The 23,690-nt window shown below is 36.4% G+C and overlaps 2 protein-coding genes across 2 annotated transcripts; both read right to left on the bottom strand.

Moving 5' to 3' along the window:
- Nucleotides 1-2: 2 nt before the first annotated feature.
- LOC106699725 (complement factor H-like) lies at nt 3-9,671 on the bottom strand (the record flags this gene model as incomplete). Its single annotated transcript, XM_023324538.1, has 7 exons — nt 9,665-9,671; nt 4,274-4,459; nt 4,035-4,134; nt 1,776-1,846; nt 1,506-1,688; nt 181-366; nt 3-34 (listed from the first exon to the last, which is right to left on the bottom strand). Coding segments are annotated over exons 1-7 (765 nt in total), but the record flags the coding sequence as incomplete, so codon positions are not given.
- Nucleotides 9,672-14,222: 4,551 nt separating this feature from the next.
- On the bottom strand, nt 14,223-23,481 carry LOC102226491 (beta-2-glycoprotein 1-like). Its single transcript, XM_023324537.1, has 9 exons — nt 23,409-23,481; nt 21,228-21,413; nt 20,989-21,088; nt 19,341-19,411; nt 19,070-19,252; nt 18,382-18,564; nt 17,694-17,876; nt 15,864-16,049; nt 14,223-14,383 (listed from the first exon to the last, which is right to left on the bottom strand). The coding sequence occupies exons 1-9, from the start codon at nt 23,479-23,481 to the stop codon at nt 14,223-14,225; spliced, it is 1,326 nt and encodes a 441-aa protein (XP_023180305.1).
- Between the last annotated feature and the right edge of the window lie 209 nt (nt 23,482-23,690).

The raw sequence follows: 23,690 nt of genomic DNA, 5'->3' as shown, positions 1-23,690 counted from the left end.
TGTGGCTGTGCTTTAGGGAGACCACAGTCTTTCTCTTTGATATAAAAAATACAAAAAACAAACAAAAGAAAAAAAACCAGTAGACATTAGTGTAGGATTACATAGAGCCAAGATGACCATGAAAAGCATGTTGGATGACTGTGTTTGTTAGATGTAAAATGCAAGTTAGACAGGACTCACTCCTGCAGATGATATCTGGCGTGGTCCACTTCCCATCGTCGCATTTCATGATCCCAGTGCCACTTACTTTTTCATATCCAATTATGCACTCATATGTGACCTCGGTACCTGCTGGGAAATCCTTTTTTAGGAGGGATTCATCAGTGAGATTCATGTTCTCTCCACCTTTAGGTATGGGGCAAAAAGCTAGGGGGAAAAAAAATCATGCATGAGCCTAGTAATTGATTAGCATTTCACCTTCCATTATCCAATAAGGGGGGGGCTGCACCCAGCCACAAAGACCACCAGCCCCCCATGAAGACTCATGTAGTATTTGTACATTTTCATACTTCCTTCCATACATTGAACTGGACCCAAGTGTGCATCTGAGCCAATGCGCATTTGCCTCGGGCACTGTCATGGCACCTGGTTGTGGTCCTCCAAATTTTTGTGGGGATTGCTCCACCAACCACTGTGGCCGACGGAGAAAATGTTAAATTTCCATCCCTGATTCCTCCCTGAAGAAAACTCTTTATCGACCACACAAATATTTCACCAGCCACTGTTTTTTTTGTGCTGTCATCAGTTCTTAAAATTACTAAAATCAGCTCCTAATGTGTTGCTTTTTTAGATCTTTATAGCCATGTTGTCCAGTGGTTTCAAAATATATTTTATACTCCTCAATATTTACGTGTGGTTAATAAATCAGTAAAAAGGGCAAACACTTTGCAAAGACCTTTATAAATATATATTATTCTTTAGTGAATGTGTCACATAGTTCAATATAAACACAATAATAAACAATGCTGCAATTTGTGTTTCTATTGTATATACAACCACACTGAAAAAATTATAACAAAGAAATTCAAATTTCTCCTCTTTTACAATTTCACTGCAAGAACAAAAGTTTGTTTCTTTTATGAAAAAATACGTTGTTAATAGCCCATCTAGGAACCTGCATTGTAAACTAGCTAAGACTATAAATCATATATTGTTCATAATTTGTCTATATTTAATACTTGTTCCCATTCAAGTATACAGTAAAAAAGAAAGAGAATTTGCATTTTAACTACAGTTTGCTTCTTTGATAATGTTAGAATTCCAATGAGACTTGTTCAAAAACCTATAAAACAAATGAAAATTAACCGGCAGTCATTTAGTTAGGTTTCCATCTCAGGATGAATCATTGTCAGCTGTATACAGTGGTGAAATGTTAGGCTGGACAATGAGCTATTTTACAAGTGGTTGAAGGACAGTTTACGTTATTCACAACTGTATATGCAAACTGTATATTGTCTTGGCTAACAGATCTTCTGTGAAGCCTGAAATACAGCACAAGAACTTACCGATGCATTGTGGTGGCCCAAAATCATATTTGCCAGTTTTAGTACACCTAATGGTTTTATTCCCAACCATAGTGTATCCTGTGTTACACGAGAAATGTATCGTTTGTTGATATTCTGGTTTATCGTCACTACTCCAAGAATGTTCGCCATTTTCCACTTTGGTCGGGATGGGACAAGTAACAACTTAGAAAATTGGAAAAGAGAATTTCTGTTTCAGGTACACAATGTTTTGGTCAACTGTGTTTTAAAAAAGAGAATTCAAACACTTACGGACACAGTCTCCCTTTCCATACCACCCTTTGTCCATGCACAGTCTGTAGTTCCATCCAATGACCCGGTAACTGCATAAAGACAAAAGAAGTCATAAAGAATGACAGAATCTGATGAACCATAAAGAAATTTTAGTTTGTGAGTAAGATTTAATATTAAAAATTATGCAATAAATTTTATATTTTCTGTTTATTCACACAGAGTCATTGTTTGAAGACAGAATCCAGACAGTATCTGTTTATTTTGGAAATGTAAAAGGGAGTGGTTAACCTCAGATGATCTCTGGAAACATTTTATTATTATCTTTAAAATGATTCCGGCACAAACAAAACTGTTTGCTGCACAAACCAGCACAAGCTTAGCCAAGTTGATTGACACCAAATTTATTTATTTTTGCAAATGTGTGCAGGAATGGGAGGATTGACCTCTTATGACCCCCAGTTAACATTTTAATTATTATCTTTAAAATGATAGCTGCACAAACAAAAATCTTTGCAGCACATACCAGCACAAATGCAGCAGAGTAGATTGAAACCAAATTTGTTTGATTTTGTAAAAGTGGGGGAGGGGGAGGTTGACCTTTAAACTTCCATATTATCTTCAAATCCAGAGCAGCAAATGCAAATTTTTTGCTGTACAAACCAGCACAAGCATGGTCGAGTTAACTGACACCAATTTAAGAAAGTGTGGGGGCTGGTTGACCTTTCATGATCTCTGGAAACATTTCTTAATATATTTAAAATTATGGCAGCACAAACAAAAGATTTTGCTGCACAAACCAGCACAAATTATTTGTAGATTTGGAGAAAGTGAGCTCTTCTTGATATTCAAAATGATTTTGCCATTATCCCAAATGCACATGAGGACAGAGTAAAATAGCAAACTCTAAGCTCCCTCAAAGTCTAGGTGTTATTTTGATTAAAATGAACTCTAGCATGACTCAAATGCGGATGCAAGTGGACTGGTTATCATCCCAAAAGCAGGAAGCGAACCATGGTGCAGCGCACAATTGGTAAATAAAACCAAAACAAACGCAAGAGTCTAATGCTAAGACAGAAATGGCTCATGGTTTTTTGAAAAAAACAAAAGAAAAATCTTACAAGTGCATTTTGTTTATATTTATAAAACAAGAATAAAGACACACTTACAGTATGTCTTCTTAGCTTTTCATGTTATTCCCTTCAGTAGTATTTGTTGCAACACCACCACAGGCGATGGGTTGAATAGGTTTTTCAATTTATTTGGATTGTTTAACAGTGCAGTCTGAAAGCAAACCACACCAGCTAAAAATGGAACAAATGTTGCAATTCCACATGTAATGAATACTCAGGCTGATTTGGTTATGGATAAACAATCACTCCAGGGTGCCGGGTAAGGACAGCTGATGTTTAGGTGAGTCAGTGAAATAAGAGAACCAGAATTGAGCTTTACTTGACTTTAATTAGCTCTTGAGGTTCCTCCATACATATAAAGGCACATGTGTATGTGTGTAGTTTTCTATAAAGGTAAAAAAATACAAATTATAAGTAGTTTCCTATAAATACTTTCACAAATAAAACCAAAATGTCCATGAAGGGAATAAACGTGCTTAAGAATATTATAAACTAGCAGCTGATTAATATCTTACTATGAAAATTTAAATAATAATTACACATAAATAATAATCAACCGTGCTAATAATAGTGTCACGGGATAAAACATACAAGAGAAATAAGGCATTTCAATTGGAAATGGTAACCGCGAATTACAGCTGTATCTAATTACCCTAAACTGAGCTTAACAGCTTAATGCTACACGGCTAACTTTTAGCTCTCCACAATACGAATAAACTATACCAAACGACCATAATATTCAACAGGACAAAGTACAAATACAGCATTTAGGCATTTATGAAACCGAACTAAACAACCAACAGTATTACTTAAATTCAATGGACGCACACAGTAGAAAGAGGTAATAAACAAAGTCTGTGTTGATATCCACACTACTCAATACTCAGATCTATGAACAAAATATGATCGAGGAGCCACCCAGTGGCTGAAATAAAATACTACATATAAAACACCTTGATCAAGGAAAAACAAACTAGAGGGCTGAAAACAGATAATTAACAGTCTTTTGTACACCACAATTGAACTGAGTCTACCAAAGTAACCCTTAATGGAGTTACTGCAAGTCAAGGCATACACTAGATTTTCTGAGATAAAACAATGACATTTAAGCAGATAATCTAATTTAAATGTTTGGAATCATACCTACCCTTCTTCACAGGTTATTTTAACCATTGCACCAAACTGAGTACCTTCGCTGGTGTCAAATAGCATGTGTGGTTGTGCTTCAGGGAGACCACAGTCTTTCTCTTTGATATAAAGAAAAACAACAAAAACATAACAAACAGTAGACATCAGTGTAGGATTACATAGAGCCAAAATGACAATGTAAAGCATGTTGGATGACTGTGTTTGTTAGATGTAAAATGCAAGTTAGACAGGACTCACTACTGCAGATGATATCTGGCTCGGTCCACTTCCCATCGACGCAGTTCATCGTCCCAGTGCCACTTACTTTGTAATATCCATTTCTGCACTCATATGTGATCACAGTACCATCAGGGAATGAATTTTTTAGGAGGGATTCTTCTGTGAGAACTGTGTTCTCTCCATGTTGAGGTATGGGACAATCAGCTAGAAGGAAAGAAAAATTAAGAAAAATGATACAAAGATACATACATAAAAGCAAGGCTGTTATTGTGATTTTGGTTATTTTAAAACGATTCTACAACATAAGTTAAAAAAAATATGTTAGTTGAAGTACGGCTGGGTGATATGAGGAAAATCTAATATCCTGATATATTTTTACTATATCACAATACACGATATATATCACAATATTCTTAAATGAGCTCCAATGTTATTTTAAACTATAGATCCCTGCAGCATGATGTCACCCACGCACGCCCCGCCCCCATTTCCCTGCTAGACTTAAATGTAAGCTCATATAAAAAGGGATTCAGTATTTTGCTAGGAACTGTCTACATTATGACTAGATAACAAGGTGAGAAACAAGTTTTAACTAAGAAAACAAATAGCGAGGGAGAGGGAAGTAGATCAATTTTGCTTGACTTTGACAAACTTAACAATTAGATGTGCTGTGGAATAAGGTGTGTTTTGGTATCATCAGTAAAGCAGGTCTTTAAATTAGCTAATCAACCACTGCTGTGTTAGCATGGCTAATAGCAGTGGTGGCTAATCTACCACAGTGATCACTTATTAATAAAAGCAAAATACACATCAAGCCTAAAAACCCAAAACTGTAACGAACTGAATGTTCTGTCCTATGTGGGGGTAATGTTGGAGTGTTTTTGGTGCTGAATCCTGATACATAAAGTTGCGTTATTTTTCCCATTGCACAGCACTAAATGAATCATACCTACGTCTCCAGGTTTCACTTTAACGGACTAGGTCTACCGCGGCAGCGCAGCTATGAACGGCATGTAAAAGAATAGTCTCATTAGGTGGTGAAATAAATTTGTGTACAACCTTTTGTGGCAATAGTTTTATAACATGTTTCGCAAATTACCCCATTTTGTTCGACATCCTCCATATACAATCCAAACCACTGCCAAATTATTGATGCAGCGCTGTTTCTAGCGCTAGAACTAGTGATGCATTCATAGGGTGTCGGATAAACCATACTCGCAGTGAATTTGACGGCGAAAGTTTATTTGAACGACAATTTATACTCGATAGTTGCGATATAGCCATTTTAACTATCGTAAATTGAAAATATTGTGATACATCAAGTATACTCGATACATTGCCCGGTCCTAAATTGAAGCTTATGTTTGAATGCACAAAGGTTAACTAACAAACAAAATATTAACACCGTGTAACTTACACTGTATACACATCACATAATTAATCATATACTCTACAGGTATAATGTCGCAGGATTCTTGTAAATGAGGATGTAATTTAGATAAAACACACCATAAACATCCACTGGTTCAAAACTGCTGCTTGCATCATTACCAAAACGGCCTCATTTGACCACATCACTCCAAATTTACAACTTCACGGGCTTTCTGTTTCTTTCAGAATTTAATTTAAAATCCTGTTCACATTCAGGGCAGTTTACAACTTTGCCCCTCCTTATCTGTCTGATCTTCTGCATATTACCACCCACTCAGGTTCCCTTCATTCTTCCTCTTCCATCCACCTCAGTGTGCTTGTTGTCCGTCTCACCACCATGGGGAAAAGAGTCTTCTCTTACTCTGCTCCCTAACTCTGGAACACTTTTCTCCCTGACATCCGTAATATTTACTCTCTTCTGACCTTTAAAGCACAATTCAAAACTCATCTGTTCAAGTTAGCCTTTTCACTTTCATTATGTAATGATTTTGTGTCTTGTAGCCATTTAAAGTCAGAATTCTGACTTTAAAGTCATTCTAATTTTTTTTTCTTTTTTTTTCGTGGCCCTAATCCTCTTCCGTACATTTCTTTACTGTTTAATTTGTGTTTTTAATGGTGCAAAGTGTCCTTGGGTATTTTGAAAGTTGCTGTCAAATAAAATGCATTATTATTAAAGTAGTAATTAAGACAGATGAAGTCCCAAATTTACGGATTACTTTTGGACTTCTGGAACAAGACTGAAAAGGTTTTTGCCTAAACAATTGCATGTTTTAAAATGCTGACGTTAGTTATTCATTCATTCATTCATTAGTTTTTACTTTTTTATCCTGTATCGTGTCTTATGTAGCCTACTGTACATACATCTATAGTAGATAGTTTTTTTTTTTTATCAGTACTTTTGACTTGGTAGTCATTATAGATCATACGACGCAGTTAACTGCGAACGTCTAGCAAACGTTTAGCCAACGCTTAATAAACGTCTGATGGACGTTTACTGGTGTTTTGACGCTCTGCGTCGTTATGACAACGTTTAGGGAACGTTGTCTGAACGTTTAATGCTAGTGGGGTAGTTGTTATAGTCCAGGTTATTTTTTAAATAAAGGTGTTCTTATTTGTCAAAGTGACCCTGACATCAGACAAACAAAACGTAATATGTTTTTATATGTGACAACAAAGACTAGTACAACAATATCAAATCTTTGAAGCCGGTTTCGCCGGTGCCGTACTGACCTGCTATATTCCCGATAAATAGGTACAGAATAAGGAGTTTTCTCTGTCTGCCAGTGTCAACTAAATCCTCCATAGATGTGGAAGGAAAAACAAACCATCCGGATGAAGCTGCCTCTACCTCAGTCCAACTTTAGTCATGGAAATGTAGTGTGTAGAGACGCTCCTCACGGTGTAAATGATTCTCCTTCCACTGAAGACAAATCACTTTCTTTAGCTATTAGAGGCTAATGAGATGAGGTTGAAAGATTTCAAAATAAAAGTCTTGGTTTCCCCACACAAGTTACTGTTTTGGAAAACTAATTCACTAATTCAAACAAACGACTTTCACAAAAATAAGTCGTTTTTTTTTTTTTAGCCTAACCACGAAGCAGTTTACATGCTTAATGACATTGTGTCTCTAATCTCCTGAGTTGAATTTTAGACATTTGTATTTCACTTCTTTTTCGAATATACTGTACCTTTGGATTTGTAGGATTTTATGTTTTTGTTGTAGGATTTTAAGGGGAGGTTTGTGCTACTTGGAGTCAAAAATTCTTACCGTCAAGAATTAAATAAGAAAAAAAGGCAAATAAAATTAATTAATATTCAAGTATTCACGTGTTAAGTGATCAGAACAGACATATTTTTTCCCTCACCAGTCAACCCCTTTCTTGCTCTCAGCTTTGAAAGCACAACATTTCCTACAAATATTGCAAAAAGTGGAATCCTTTGGATGTGACCTCCAATTTATCAACATGCTACGTCTTAAAACTAGATTTTCTGTAAAAGCGTCTCTTTGTAGACAGACATAATATAATCATAATATGAGGCAATACTTCTAAATAATACACATCTTTGTCATTATTTAAACCAGTAAAATCAGTGCAAGTAACTCTGCTATGGATGCAGCTGATTAGGAGAGTAATTGATGAACTTTGAATATAGTGAGGTATGTTATTGGAATTTAGGAAGAGCATATGGATTTTGACCAATATGGCTAGCCAAAATGGCTAGTTTTTCCCCCCTCAGGAGATAGGTACAATTCAAAAAGGAGCAGATAGGCTAGAAGTTGTGAGTGTTTTATATTTGCAATGTGAATAATATACAGTATATATATATTTACAACAACATTGGGAACATCCAAATGGCCATTAAAACATGGGGGGAATAAAAAGAACAAAAAACAAAGACACTAAATTAATCAATCGTTCCCAAAGTTCCACAATTAATAAGCCCACACCTGTTAGTGCATCCACCCCAAATTGGGATTAATTAGGGCTCTCAAACAATATAATTATGCAGTGCTTGGTTCAAGTCCTGGGTGAACAAAAGTCAGATCAAAGTAGGATCAGAATCATTCGTTGGCTGCAGGAATTCTCCTACCAGCCTGGTAGGAAAGCAGAAGTCTTCAATCACCAAAAAGTGAAATCTTTCCTTGGCTCTAGGCCTGGTCTTTTAGCTCGCCTTCAACTGGCCAGTTCCACAGTTTTTATCTCACACTACCGGGTCTTTTTCATCTCCCTTCTGGCTCACAAAAGTTGGCTCCTGCAGCTCTGCTCCTTCCAACGTGTCCTAACCTTCGTGCCTCCCCACTCCAGCTAATATACCTAGCAGGTAAACTGCGGTGGTACATGTGACACCCCTACTCACCCGCAATTGACTATATAATAGTCTCGCGAGACTCGCTAATCATTCTATTATAAGCATCGCGATATTTGCGATATAAAATTGCTGATTTTCTGTCATTCTCCGAGTGGAAAATCGGAGAATGAGGAAATAAAGGTTAAAATTTGCACTCGGGTTACACATTTCTAACATGTTATTGAAAAGAAGGAAGCCACTGCCAAAAAGTTAAACATTACAAAATATTTGTATAAAACAAATTTGTATTCTTATTGAATAAATTACTTTTTGGTAAGGGTAGATATGCGTGTTGGTGTCATCCTATCGTTATAGAAATACGTTCTGCATTTCACACTTAAGAAACTGAAAACTATTCTTGCAGACAGGAATTCTTCTAATTATAAAAATAGTCTTGGCTCTGTTTCCTTTCCATTTGTATCTTCAAGTTTTATTTTGAGTAACCCGGTCTTAACCACTTTTTCATTATTACTTCAATAACAATAATTTGGTAAGCTAACTGTATTGCGTTGCACTTTGAGCTGAGGTGACGTTACAGCACCTAGTAAAAATGCAGTATCTTGCGTACCACTACATGGATCCCATGGACCACCACTGGTTTCAGGAACACAGTTTGAGAACGACTGACCAAGATGATTATTAATTCATCTCAGTCACCTTTAATTCTTATAATAAAATTCTTAACTTATTAAAGCTAAAGAAATTTGACTTAATTCATTGGCAGCCATCAACCAGACGTGATTTGAATATTGTTTTTTTTATCTAAAAAATTCAGAACAAGGACACAGAAAATCAGCAAAGTTTTATTTTTAGTGCATGAACAGAATGCTATGTCAATGTCATAGCAATTCATTTTAAATATTTTCTTTTCACTCAAGGAGTTCCTTTTTTCTAATGAAGCAATGCAAGGCCACAGTATGCTGCAAAGATGACAGAAAATTGTCAGAACAAAAGTGTCTGAAAGTCAAACAGTGCAGGGAAGATAGTGTTATCTCTCTCAGGACCAGAGCGGACAACTTGTACCTGGTATTCAGAGCTGGATTTACTCAAACATACAAACTATTGCACAAAACTCAAAACATAAGCAGACTTGTAAACTGAAAACAACTTGATAAAATTTAAGTTTACCCTCCATTTGGCTTTTATTAATGTGAACTTTATCACATAGTTGTGGACATATGTGATGGACATCTTTATCTTTACATATGCATAAATAAATACATTGTACACACATTATTTTATTGTCAAAAATAGATTATTTCTTTTTCTATTTTTTTATAAGAAAATGTTTCATTTTAAAATTGCTTTGGAATCTTTCTCAATAAAATGGTTTGTTAATATTCTGCATAGTAGATAAAAAACCCCACAGTAAACAATCATGAAAAGAACGAATCTTCACTAGCCTCCAATGCAGTCTGTAAACTGCATTAAACCAACTCTATCATTTCTGAACAACTTGGATTATATGTCGGTCCTGATAAAACATCACATAATAGAAAAACCTGGAAACTCACAGGCTTAAGATTTATGAAAACATTTAAGCTACACTTTTTTCACTGACTGAAATCATTTATAACACAAGTAGAAAAAGTGTTTACAACATATTTAGTAGAAAGAAAAGAAATTAAGTGAAATAAAGTATTTTCAATCTTTAAATAATTAGGTAAAAATAATTATAAAAAAGTTCTCTTTGCCTGTGCCGCATATCTTCCCCTTCTCTCATTACCGACTTTCCTGTTTAACCGGTCTCAAGTAAAGGTCACTACAGCCAATAAAACTATTAAGAAAAAGTGCTTCTAAAAATTAAACTTTGAAACAATACTATACCATATATGACGTTTGGTTTTCTTCTTTTAAAAGACAAAACAATAAGATAATAAAAGGGAGCCTGCTTGCTTTATCTAAGGCTTGGTAAGGCGCTCAGAGTTTGGCAGTCCTTCATCTGTAGTAGATGTCCCAACAGCTGGGTCCAGTTCCACCTGAGATAGAAACAGAGATAAGAAAGCAAGTACTAACTCTTTAATCAGAGTTGCATTTTCATTGTGGTGGAAAAAGAAAATTGACAACAGTGATGTTTTTTCTTGCCTTAATATGGACATTATATTTGTACTTCATATTTCACTCAGAAAATAACAAAAAGAAAAACATTAAAACAGCTTAAACAGGCTTGTTTGGTATTCTGAAAATACATATGAAATGGATACCTGAATGAAGAAGAACTCCGTCATCAGCTCTTCTCCAGTGACATATGAGCTATAGTGCCATCAAATAAGAAATTTGTGTGAGAATTATTGGCCTGCAATTTTTTAAAATAAATGTTAATTGATTTAATACATTTGTAATTAACATTCAATGGAATTAAGGATGTGTCACTGTAATGACAATATTTTTCTTACAGAAAAATTCTTATTTTTCTGTAATAAGAATTTATTACAGAAAAATAAGTGTAAATTCTACACCAGTAGAATTTGACATAATTAAGGCTTCCTTTTACCCAATTCTGCATTAGTATAACATTAAGTCACCTTGAAGAAAGCATTTATGGTTGTCCAGTCTAAACTTTGTGTGTTGTATCTTCACATCAAGAACAGATGGCAAAAAAAAAAAATCCTGAACATCTTTCAACTTGTTTATGAGGCTACTTATAAGGCTTTAAGAGCACATCGACAACTTATCAAAAGCATCTGTAATGCATCAATAGTAAAGAGTCTGAGCAAAAATGGCATCTATGGGGGAATTTGTAAAACAGCTGAAATACTGACTTCTTTTAAATCTCAACTAAAAACCCACCTGTTTAGAATTGTATTTGAAATGTAATCAATTACAAATTTATTGATGTAACTTGACTTAATGATTGATTCTATATTGCATTGTGATTCTGCGTTTGTAATGATGTAAAGCACTTTGAAATGTCTTGCTGCTGAAATGTGCTATACAAATAAAATTTGATTGATTGATTGATTGAATTTAAGTTCAAGAGAGATGCTAAGATGAGGTTAAACAGGCCATTGTTGCTCTAAAATCCTTTAACATAATTTTAAAGAGTGGACAAAGTTTTCTAAAAGCAATGTAGAAAACCTACTGGGCAAAAAAAGAAACCTGTAAATGGATTGTATTTAGTTTCAAGGAAAAAATCTCAAGCATTATTACAGTTAGTTAATGTGCATTTTTCCCCTTGGCAGTATTTTTCATTTTCACCCAGTTAGGTTGACATTGCCAGCTAAAATTTAAACAACTAAATATGCCTACCTGTTTTTACATATTAAGAACCAACTACATCAATGCACAATAAAACCCCTGAAAATTAATGATTGTACATTGTTTCAGTGATTTTCAGTGAGTTTAATGTCCTATAACGGAATCAAAGTGTTCAACCTTACCGTGTCTTTACATGTAAACATGCAGATGTTGAAGGGACAGAACATGCAACAGAGAAAAGGAGCAGGAGTTGAAAAGCTGAATTATACATATAAACAAATATGATATTTTTTAAATATAACATACAATATCTCACCAGTAAGACAACTGTTTACAAAAATTCCAACTATACTGCAAACTGTGAAGAAAATGAAAGAAAATATGTTTTGATATTTTTCATTTCACTTTCAGTCACAGAAAATGCTAATATTAATTTCACAGAGAGACACTTTAATTCATGTTACCTATCGCAATAATGGCCACACTGCCTATACGAGGTGTATTTTCTGTAAAGACATATAAAATCATTACAAAGCCCAACCAATGATAACACATCTTGTTCTCATCTTTAGACTTCAAAACAATAAGTCACCTTCTTTTATAGTCTCTACACTCTCCTCTCCAAGTACAAAACAGTGTAGTTAGTGGATTTACAACATTATAGCAAAAATCTGATTAAGTTTTTATAAGAAAAACATCAACACACTTCACAATTCTTCAGGAAACTGATAAACTCCTGCAGAGGTGTCAAGAGAGGAGAAACATCCACTTATCAATCTCCAAACATGCTAAGATTCTTTCGTATGGCCGTGGTTCACCAAGTTCATCACCAGACTGGTAATCAGTGGTTTTCAACTTTTACATTGTCTGAGAAATCTATAATTTATTTCCCGCTGTAGTACACAGAAAATTCACTTGATTACGACAAAAAAAGAAGAAAAGAACAGAACATTACTGCTGCACTGACAAATTTTAAGTTAAAAAATTGCTGTCCAGCTTGATTGAAAAATACATTTATGAAGACATTTAGAGCTTTTTAAAAGAAAACATTTGATACTTTTTCATAAAGTGGATTCTGATGTACTGGTGTAGTAATATTTTTATCACATGGTATTACTCTAAAGCCTTTACATGACAAAGTTAGCATAATTCTCATATATTTCCTAATTTGGATTAAAACAAAATGTGTGTAATCCCTCCCTGGGCTGCCTCCATGCAGTGGCGGAGGAACTGGAGTGTCCCAATGATCCTAGGAGTTATACTGTCAGGGGCTTCATGCCTCTGGAAGGGTCACCCAAGGCAGAAAGGTTCTAGGTGAGAAACCAGACAATTTGCAGCCCAAAGATCAATTATGATGAGTACAATCAATGGAATCAGGGTTCCCTCGCCTGGATGCGGGTCACCAGGGCCCCATTTTGGAGCCAGTGCTTGAGGTGAGGCAAGCTCATCCAGGATATATGGATGAACTTTCATCCATATATCCTGGCCAGGAAAAGCCCAAATAGGACACGTGGGTCCTCCTTTCCATGGACTCATCACCTGTGGAAGAGGGACTGCAGAGTGTGGTCTACATGTCCTTTGACGACTTGGAGAAGACGTTCGACTGTGTCCCTCCCTCTACGAGGTACTCCGGGAGTATGGCATACTAGGCCCTGCGATACGGTCTTTTAGGTTCCTGCTTGATCTGTGTCAGAGCTTGCTCTGCATGATGATAGTAAGGTGGGCTCATTTTCGGTGAGAGTTGGACTCTGCCAAGGTTGTCCACTGTCACATATTCTGTTCATAATGAATGAAAAGAATCTGTAAGTGCAGCTAAGACATTTAGGGGGATTGTTTTTTGGTGGCCTTATAATTGCATGTTTGTTTTCTGCAGATGATGTAGTTCTATGGGCTTCATCAGGTCGTTAAGCTTTTTTTTGCTGGAGTGGTTTGCAGCCGAGTGTGAAGCAGCCAGGATGATGATCAGTGTCTCCAAATCCGAGGCCATGCCCTTGAGCCAGAAAAGGGAAGAGTGCCTTCTTCGGCTCACAGAAGGGGTCCTGCCCCAAGTGGAGGAGTCTAAGTATCTTGGGATCCCACGAATGAGGGAATAATGGACCCCGAGATCAATAGGCCAATTAGTGAGGGAGCAGTACTGGTCTCTTGTCGTGGAGAGAGAACTAAGTCAAAAGGCAAAGTTCTCAATTTACCAGTCAACTTACGTTCCTACCCTTATCTATGATCACAAGACTTGGGTCATGACCGAAAGAATGAGATCACAAAACTCAAGTGGCCAAAATGAATTTTCTCCACAGGGTGTCTGGGCTTCTTCTCAGAAATAGGGTGAGAAGTTCAGTCATCCAGGAGGGACTCAGATTAGAGCCACTGCTTTTCCACATTGAGAGGAGGTAGTAGAGGTTGCTCGGGCACCTCACTAGGATGCCTCCTGGACGCCTCCCTGGTGAAGTGTTACAGGCACGTCCTACTCAGTGGGGAACCATAGGAAGACTCAGGACATGCTGGAGGGACTATGTAAGCTGGCCTGGGAAAGCTTTGGGTTTCCGACAGAGGAGCTGGTCCAGGTTCCTGGGGAGAATGAAAACTGGGACTCCCTACAGAGGCTGCTATCCCCACGACCCAACTCAATATTGTGGTGTGGTAAGGAAATCTCTGAAGGGAACACATTCTTTTTAATAAACTTTTACAGAAATATATATTTCTCATCACAAAGTACAGTAAAAATGTGAAACTATGGCAAAATATTCTTGTTACGTATTCTATTTCGTCAAGATGGCGCCGGCGCAGCTGGCTGCCTGCAGACGCAGCTCCCGTCGTGTGTGTTTGTCTGTGTATATTTGCTGTAGCCGATTAAGGATCCATGCTTGAAGAACCCATGGATCATCAGTTGGGCTTTCCACAATGGCTGGATGTGGTTCTGTCGATGTTCTCCGCGTTCGTCTGCTACTTTTTATACTCTTGGTTGCGGAGAACCTCGCCGAGCGGAGTAGCGGCATTGTTTGCTCGCGTGAACGGCTGATTGCGCTGTGTGGGCCTCTGCTGCTGCCCGGAGACGGGCCTGTGGTTCCGGAGGAGTTCCGGAGGAGTTACGGAGGAGACGACGGTGCTGTGGGTCTGGAGTTAAACGGAGGTAGAAGAAGAGACGGCGCAGGCCAGCGTTACCAGTGATTATTGTGGGGAACGTGAGGTCTTTGGTAAATTGGACAGACGAACTCACGGCGTTGGTTAGGACCCAGAAGGTGTACTGGGAGTGCAGTATCTTCTGCTTCACGGAAACCTGGCTACACTCGCTTATTCCGGACTACAGCGTGGAGGTTCCTGGATTTTCCTTGGTGCGGGGGACAGGGACTTTTCCACGAGTCGGAAGAAGAGGGGCGGCGGGATTGCACTTATGTGAGTGAGAGGTGGTGTAATCCCGGCCATATTAACGTGAAGGAACAGATTTGTAGCCCGGACATTGAACTTCTGGCTGTGGGAATGCGGCCGTGTTATTTACCGAGGGAGTTTACGTCTGCCATTTTGATCGCTGTTTACATTCCCCCATCAGCTGATGCAGCGGTGGCCTGTGACGTCATCAGCTCTGACACAGACAAACTCCAGACTAAACACCCGGACGTTGTTATTGTGTCTTGTCTCTTGTCTTGTCTCTATGCTGTAACTGCGAAGTAATTTCCCTGCCGGAATGAATAGAATAGAATAGAATTACTTTATTCATCCCAGCAGGGAAATTATTTAGTACTTCTATTCTATTCTATTCTATTCTATTCTATACATTGTTTTGTTGCAGGAGCAGATGAAATACTTTTTGTTGTAATTTTGCCTTCTGTGGTCTATCCTTTAACAAAGAATTCAGCTGCAATCATCCTGAGTACATATCTTCTGCATTTTGATATTTTCTTGATATGCAACATGCAGCTAATTTTAATTTGGCATGTGCGACACACTTTATCTACAACTGACATTCATGCACCATCCATTTGTTTATAGGTTTAGTTCATAGGAATCATCTATGTTGTAATCTCTTATTCAAAACTGCTAATCTCCACTTATATATGTTAGCAAGACACATTTTGACAAATTACCAACAGTTTAGGGTAAAGTAACTTTAATATGCAAGTTAGACAGGACTCACTCTTACAGATTAGATCTGGCTCAGTCCAATTTCCACCAATGCAGGTTATGATCTCAGAGCCACTTTCTTTTTCATATCCATTGCCACACTCATATATGACGTTTGTACCCTCTGGAAAATCCTTTCTTAGGAGGGATTCATCAGTGAGAACCATGTTCTCTCCACCTTTAGGTATGGGACAATAAGCTAGGAGAAAATAAAAATCTCGTAATTGAGCAGCATTTCATCTACCACTTCAAAAGGGAGGTGCTCTGCCCGCCAAAAAGAGAGCCAGCCCCTCCATGAAGACTCATGTAGTAATTGTAGGTTTTCATAGGTAATGTCATTAATTTTGTCAAGCTTTCTAAATAACATCAGATCACGTTGTCAGCCATTTCCATCCCTTTGTGATCGCTCCTCTACTTTCAGATCTCTCTCAAACTAGATTTTATTGTTGATGATATGAATGGACCTTACCAAGCTCTGCCCACAACCAACCCACGTGACCGCAAGTCTCACAAGCAAAGCCTTGCAGCGCGTTGTTTCTATGTCAACATGACTCGATTAGTGCATCATTTCTACCGGATTTTCACAATATATCAGCTACTATAATGGACAGAGGAACTAACAAGTTCATGTCATCATCTGGGAGGAGGTTACTGGTTTCTCAGTCACAAGCTGGTTGCAAACCTGAGGCCAGCAGGTGTCAGTCAGTTATGGTAGATCTGAAATTTGGTTTGATGACGTCAATATGAGAAGCTACAGACTGATAGGAGGAACCAAAGAGCTCTGTAAAGGTAAAGGCAAATCTTCTGAAGTTGGGATATAATTAATTTCATTTCACATAATTACCACGGTAGAAGCCATTTGTTTGTTAAAATTTTATGAAATGTATTTGTTCTATTTGATGTTTGTTGTGAAATGACGTAAACTCACAAAAGAACGAGGTAATTAGTCCAACGTTTAGAAACTACAGCGGCTGTAATGCGCCACAGCAAAGGTAAACAAAGGTAAAATAACCCGAACAGGTGATCAACTCAAAACCACTCGTACTTTTTACTCTCTCTGTCTCTGTAGTTTAAGCAGACCTGTTACCGTGGCAACCGCCTGCGCCCCACAAGACGAGCAAAGATTATGTTAAAAACATAACATTCAGTTCGTTATGATATCTAGTTTCCAAGCTTGATATTTATTTCTCGATTATTAATCAGCGCTTCCCTGAACACAGCGATGGTTGATTGACTAGCTGTACTTGGTGCTAGCATGGCTAACAGGAGTAACAGTTTAGTTCAAAGCCTTTTCTGCTAAAATAAAATCGTTAGTGTATGTCAGATACAGACACATTGCATATTGATCTGTTTAGCTAACGTAAGACTGTGTAGCAGACAGGCTTCAAGGTGTAGAAGTTGTATCAGTTCTGCCATTATGCTGTTCTTAGCTAACAGGAAGCTTCCTGTTAGCTAAGAACAGCATAATGGCATAAGTGTGTTTGTGAGAAGGCCACGTAGAATGGGCATCAGCCAATGAAAAGCGGCCCCTCTGGTAAGGTCCATTGGGTGTCTGTGCCAATACGCATTTGCCTTGAGCACTGTTGTGGAACCAAGTTGTGGACCTCCAAATTTTTGTGGACATTTTTGAAAATATTCCAATATAAGATTCTAATTTCTCTTCTTTTACAATTTCAGTGCATGAATAAAAGTAAGATTGTTTCTTTTACGTAGACTGGATAATACACTATTTTACAAGTGGTTGAAAGACAATTTAAGTTATTCACAATGTATTTGCAAACTGTTTTGTATATTGTCTCAGCTAACCAATCTTCTGTGAAGTCTGAAATAAAGCAGAACTTACCGATGCATTGTGGTGGCTCATAATCATATTCGGCAGTTTCAGTACACCTAATGGTTTCATTCCCAACCATAGTGTATCCTGTGTTACATGTGAAATTTATTGTTTGTTGGTATCCTGGTTTATCGTCACTATTCCAAGAATGTTTGCCATTTTCCACTTTAGTCGGTTTGGGACAAGTAACAACTGAAAAAATTAGAAAAAGAAAATTGCAGTTTTAGGTATGCAGTTCTTTGTAGCCATATTGTCAGGCAGTTTCTGTTTTGTGATTTCTTGATTATTTGCAATAAACAGGTTGCTACAAATATAAATCATCCTCTAGCAAATGTGTCACAAAGTACAGTATAAACACAATAATAAACAATGTTGGGATTTTGCTGGTATTGTTTATACACTGATTTGCAATTGGGAATTGTTGTTGTATCTTATATACAACAACAAATCCCAGTATAGTTTTAATATTATGGCACATTTTTGAAAATATTGCAATATAAGATTCTAATTTCTCTTCCTTTACAATTTCAATGCACGAATAAAAGTAAGATTGTTTCTTATATGTAGACTGGACAATGTGCTATTTTACAAGTGGTTGAAAGACAATTTAAGTTATTCACAATGTATTTGCAAACTGTTTTGTATATTGTCTCAGCTATCAGATCTTCTGTTAAGTCTGAAATAAAGCAGAACTTACCGATGCATTGTGGTGGCTCATAATCATATTCGGCAGTTTCAGTACACCTAATGGTTTCAGTCCCAACCATAGTGTATCCTGTGTTACATGTGAAATGTATTGTTTGTTGGTATACTGGTTTATCGTCACTATTCCAAGAATGTTCACCATTTTCCACTTGAGTCAGTTTGGGACAAGTAACAACTGAGAAAATTAGAAAAAGAAAATAGCTGTTTTAGGTACACAGATCTTTATCGCCATATTGTCAGGCAGTTTCTGTTTTGTGATTTTTTGATTCTTTGCAATAAACAGGTTGCTATAAATATAAATCATCCTCTAGCAAATGTGTCACAAAGTACAGTATAAACACAATAATAAACAATGTTGGGATTTTGCTGGTATTGTTTATACACTGATTTGAAATAGGGAATTGCTGTTGTACCTTATATACAACAACAAATCCCAGTATAGTTTTATTATTATGGTACATTTTTGAAAATATTCCAATATAAGATTCTAATTTATCCTCTTTTACAATTTCAGTGCATGAATAACAGTAAGATTGTTTCTTTTATGTAGACTGGACAATACACTATTTTACAAGTGGTTGAAAGACAATTTAAGATATTCACAAATGTATTTGCAAACTGTTTGTATATTGTCTCAGCTAACCGATCTTCTGTGAAGTCTGAAATAAAGCAGAACTTACCGATGCATTGTGGTGGCTCATAATCATATTCGGCAGTTTCAGTACACCTAATGGTGTCAGTCCCAACCATAGTGTATCCTGTGTTACATGTGAAATTTATTGTTTGTTGGTATACTGGTTTATCGTCACTATTCCAAGAATGTTCACCATTTTCCACTTTAGTCAGTTTGGGACAAGTAACAACTGAGAAAATTAGAAAAAGAAAATAGCTGTTTTAGGTACACAATGCTTTGGCCAACTGTGTTGAAAAAAAGAGAATTGATACACTTACGGACACAGTCTCCCTTTCCATACCACCCTATCTCCAGGCACTTTCTATAGCTGGATCCAAATATCACGTAACTGCAAAGAGACAAAAGTATTCATAAAGAATGATAGAATCTGATGAACCATAAAAAAAAGTCCAGCTCGTGAATAAGAGTTAATAATTAAAATTATGGTACTTATTCTATATTTGCTAATTACTCTTTCACACTGAGTCATACATTGGAGACAGGGTCCAAACAACAACCTGCACCCTTTTAAGTACCGGTAGGTGTTTTTCCAAAATAACACTGGTTATATAATCCTTTTATATAAAAGGGAAAGTTTTGTTTCGTTTTAAAGTAAAATTGTACAGTATATATTCACAGCCATCCATAGTGCCTATGTTTCACCCTGAAAATAGGGGAGAAAGGTGGTAAATTTGCTGCACAATTACTTAATCAAGCAAAATCTAATCTCAATTAAAGAAATACAATTATGATAAAAGCTTTTGGAATTATAATTTTTTTAAACAAAAAAGTTTTATTTAAAAAGCAATTTTTTAATAAAAATCACTAATTTTTGTCTAATGAATTGAAAAAGTGTTTGCAAAACAAGGTAAAGTGCATAGACTAGGCTTGTATAATATTTGCCTGTCTTTATGTTGAATTTGTTAACTAGCACACCTTTGTCGAGTTGCATTAAGTGCGGCAAAATACCATAAAAATAAAATAAAATAGGAAGATTTGAAAATACATCTGCATTTTGACAACTGTTTTAAAGAAACAATTAAAGATTAAATTGCTTAATTTATGTATTTGTCATCACCTGTAGGACTTGTGTTTGACTGTTCTGAGGTAACATAATCTGTACAGAGGAATGAATGATTTGCATTTCATTGTGCTTTTCTTTCTTTTTAACTACTTGCATAATAAAAATTTATGGAATTTTATTTTCACAGGCTCCCTCTTAAATAGCTTCTTTGGAGACCTGAGGCACTCACTATTATTTTTCAGTTATGATCTGGGTTGACCTATGATCTGTATTAGCTGGTAAAACAGTATGTTGTAAGTTCATCATGGAATTTATTAAATTGTGTGAGTTAAATAAACTGAAACTGAATGAAGGTTGTTGCAGAAAAAATTAGGTAAGATTTGCTGTTAGAGTCTGGCGTTAGTTGGGCGGGGCCTAACTACAGGTAGTACTATACTTCATGTACAGTACTACCTGAAAATAGGGGATAAAGAACCAAGAGTGCCATTAAGTTGCTTCTCTCATGTAGTAGTTTAATGGAATGGGAGGAGAGCAAAAATGTCTCCTAATGGTGGATGTGGCACTATCAATCACTGATTACTGATAAATGGATTGCAATTTTCTTAAATAAAATGATACAAACATTAACACCGCATTAAGATTTTTTACAATTTTCTTATTAATACTTAATAATACTGTTAATAGCCATCTATCAATATTGATGGATGGATGGATGGATGGATGGATGGATGGATGAAACAGTGTAATGTGAAAGTGAACCACACCAGCTAAAAATGTAACAAATGTTGCAATTTCAGTCCCCAATTGAAATGACTTACTGCGAGTCAAGGCATACACTTGATTTTCTGAGATAACACAATGACGTTTAAGCAGAAAATAATGGAATTTGAAATCATACCTACCCTTCGTCACAGGTTACTTTAACCATTGCACCAAACTGAGTACCTTCGCTGGTGTTAAATAGCATGTGTGGTTGTGCTTCAAGGAGACCACAGTCTTTCTCTTTGATATAAAGAAAAACAACAAAAACAAAACAAACAGTAGACATCAGTGTAGGATTATATAGAGCCAAGATGACAATGTAAAGCATGTTGGATGACTGTGTTTGTTAGATGTAAAATGCAAGTTAGACAGGACTCACTACTGCAGATGATATCTGGCTCGGTCCACTTCCCATCGACGCAGTTCATCGTCCCAGTGCCATTTACTTTGTAATATCCATTTCTGCACTCATATGTGATCACAGTACCATTAGGGAATTCACTTTTTAGGAGGGATTCTTCTGTGAGAACTGTGTTCTCTCCATGTTGAGGTATGGGACAATCAGCTAGAAGGAAAGAAAAATTAAGAAAAATCACACACAAACACACATATAAAAGCTAAGCTGTTATTGTGGTAATGGGTTATTTTAAAGTGATTCTACAAAATATGTTGAAAGAATAAATTAGTTTAATTTTAGGTTTGCACACACAAAGATGAACTAACAAGGAAAAACAAATATTGAGATCTAGTAACTTGTCATTGTATACACATTACATAATTAATCTTATACTCTACAGGCAAAATCTTGCAAAATCCTTGTAAATAAGGATTTAAGTTAGATAAAACACAGCAGACTAAAAGGCCAGCTAAAAATATTTAATGGGGCCTTACAAGTACTAAACATAGTCTATCCTTCATATACTGTAGCTTCAGCGTTTTGAATAATAAGAAATGTTTTTAAACATCCCACCTAGCAAACAAATGTTCAGAGGATGTTTAATGATTGTCATCTGAAAATCAAACTTTGTTCCAGAAGTCCGAAAATAAATGAGTAGGGCTGGGGAACGTTCATAAAATGCTTTGAAATACTTTTACAAAACTTCTGTACCACACTTAGGCTGCTCACCTGGCAAAGCCATATCATCTCAATTCAAAGAACGGCTTCATGTCCGATTTTCTCACTTCCTTTCATGCATGATGTCCATTTCATTTATTTAGACATTTCTTGAAGAAGAACTTAAATCTCCCATAGTCCTAAAAAATGGGGTCCATTAGAACCAGTAAGCTATTTACACTGTGCACGGTCCGTAGGGGTCATGCTGACCCCGAGTGTACTTTAATGAGGCTAGATGTGTGTGTGCTTTCGAGAATTGATAGGCTGACGGGACACCACCATAATTTCCCCTTTCTCCAGCCGTGACATCTGGCATGCTCATCTCGAACATTGCACAGAGACTGCAGGAGGGTTAAATAAATGCCCAAGAATTGTTTTAAATTACAGTTTAAAAAACAAAACAAAACAAAACCATTTATTCCACACTGGCCAAGGCATCCCTCTCCAATTTCCATTTCTTCTTTCTCTTTGATTTCTTAGTATTATCATTTATTTATATTCAAACCAGAAAAAAGCCAGTACAGAAGAAGTAAGCTGTGCCAAAAAAAGTAATATAATGAACAAATGAGATTATACACAAAGGACAAAAAGAAACAAAAATAAATAAATAGATATTGCAAACAGAGGATTAAACTGTGATATCAGTGCAATATAACCTAAAAGAAGTTGCCTACCTGAATTTCCATCTTATTTTCGGGTTTCTGGAACAAAGTTGAAAATTTTTTTTTTTGTTTTGTTTTTTTAACAACTGCAGGTTTTAAAATGCTTACGTTTTTCTTGATACATTTCATAATTTTTTGAAATTTCCAAATCGCTTTGGATAAAAATTGATGCTCTGTACCAGTTTTTTTTTTTTTTTTTTTTACTGATATTTCTTCTTACATACAATTATAAATTGTAAAGTGGCTTTTATTAATTTTTTCTTAAAATCCTTACTTTTGACTTTGTAGTTATTACAGATTATTTGACATTTAGCTTAACAGCTAACCAACGCTCGCTAATAATGCGCTGTTTAATAGTGCGCCACTTTGACGTTCCGCGAACGTCGCCATGACAACATTCAGGGAACGTTGTGTGAACGTTTAATGCTACTTGCAACCTCCTACTGAATTAACGCACACCTGCAGTATGTTTTGCCTTCTAAATGTTACCCCCAAACAAAATTAATACATTTCTAATATGTTTACCGTTAGATGTATTTTCAAATTTAGCAATGTGGCATTTAAAAGAAAGGGGGGAAAAAAAGAACAAACAATAAAACATTTCAATAAATGTAAAAGCTGAGACGCCAGTTTGGACTATAGTTGTTAAAAATCCAAGTTATTTTTAAATGAAGTTGGTCTTATTTGTCAAAGTGACCCTGACATCATGAACGTAATCTGCTTTTATAACAAAGGCTAGTACAGCAATATCAATTCTATTCGCATCCGGCACCGTACTACTGACCTGCAACATTCCCGACAAATAGGTACAGGATGAGGAGTTTTCTCTGTCTGCCGGTGTCCAGCAAAATCTTCATAACATAGTGTGGAAGGAGACAAACTATCCTGATAAAGCAGCATCTACCTCAGCCCAAATTTAGACATGGAGATGGTGTGTAGAGACTCTCCTCACGGTGTAAACGATTTTCCCTCCACTGAAAACTAGAATTCACTTTATTGGTCAAGTCAATACTGTACAGTTAGTTAGTAGAGGCAAATGGGCTGGGGTAGAAAGATTTCAAAATAA

This window comes from Xiphophorus maculatus, chromosome 20, assembly GCF_002775205.1.
Source record: "Xiphophorus maculatus strain JP 163 A chromosome 20, X_maculatus-5.0-male, whole genome shotgun sequence".
Taxonomy (NCBI): Eukaryota; Metazoa; Chordata; class Actinopteri; order Cyprinodontiformes; family Poeciliidae; genus Xiphophorus; species Xiphophorus maculatus.
This window is presented reverse-complemented; position numbering and strand designations above follow the sequence as displayed.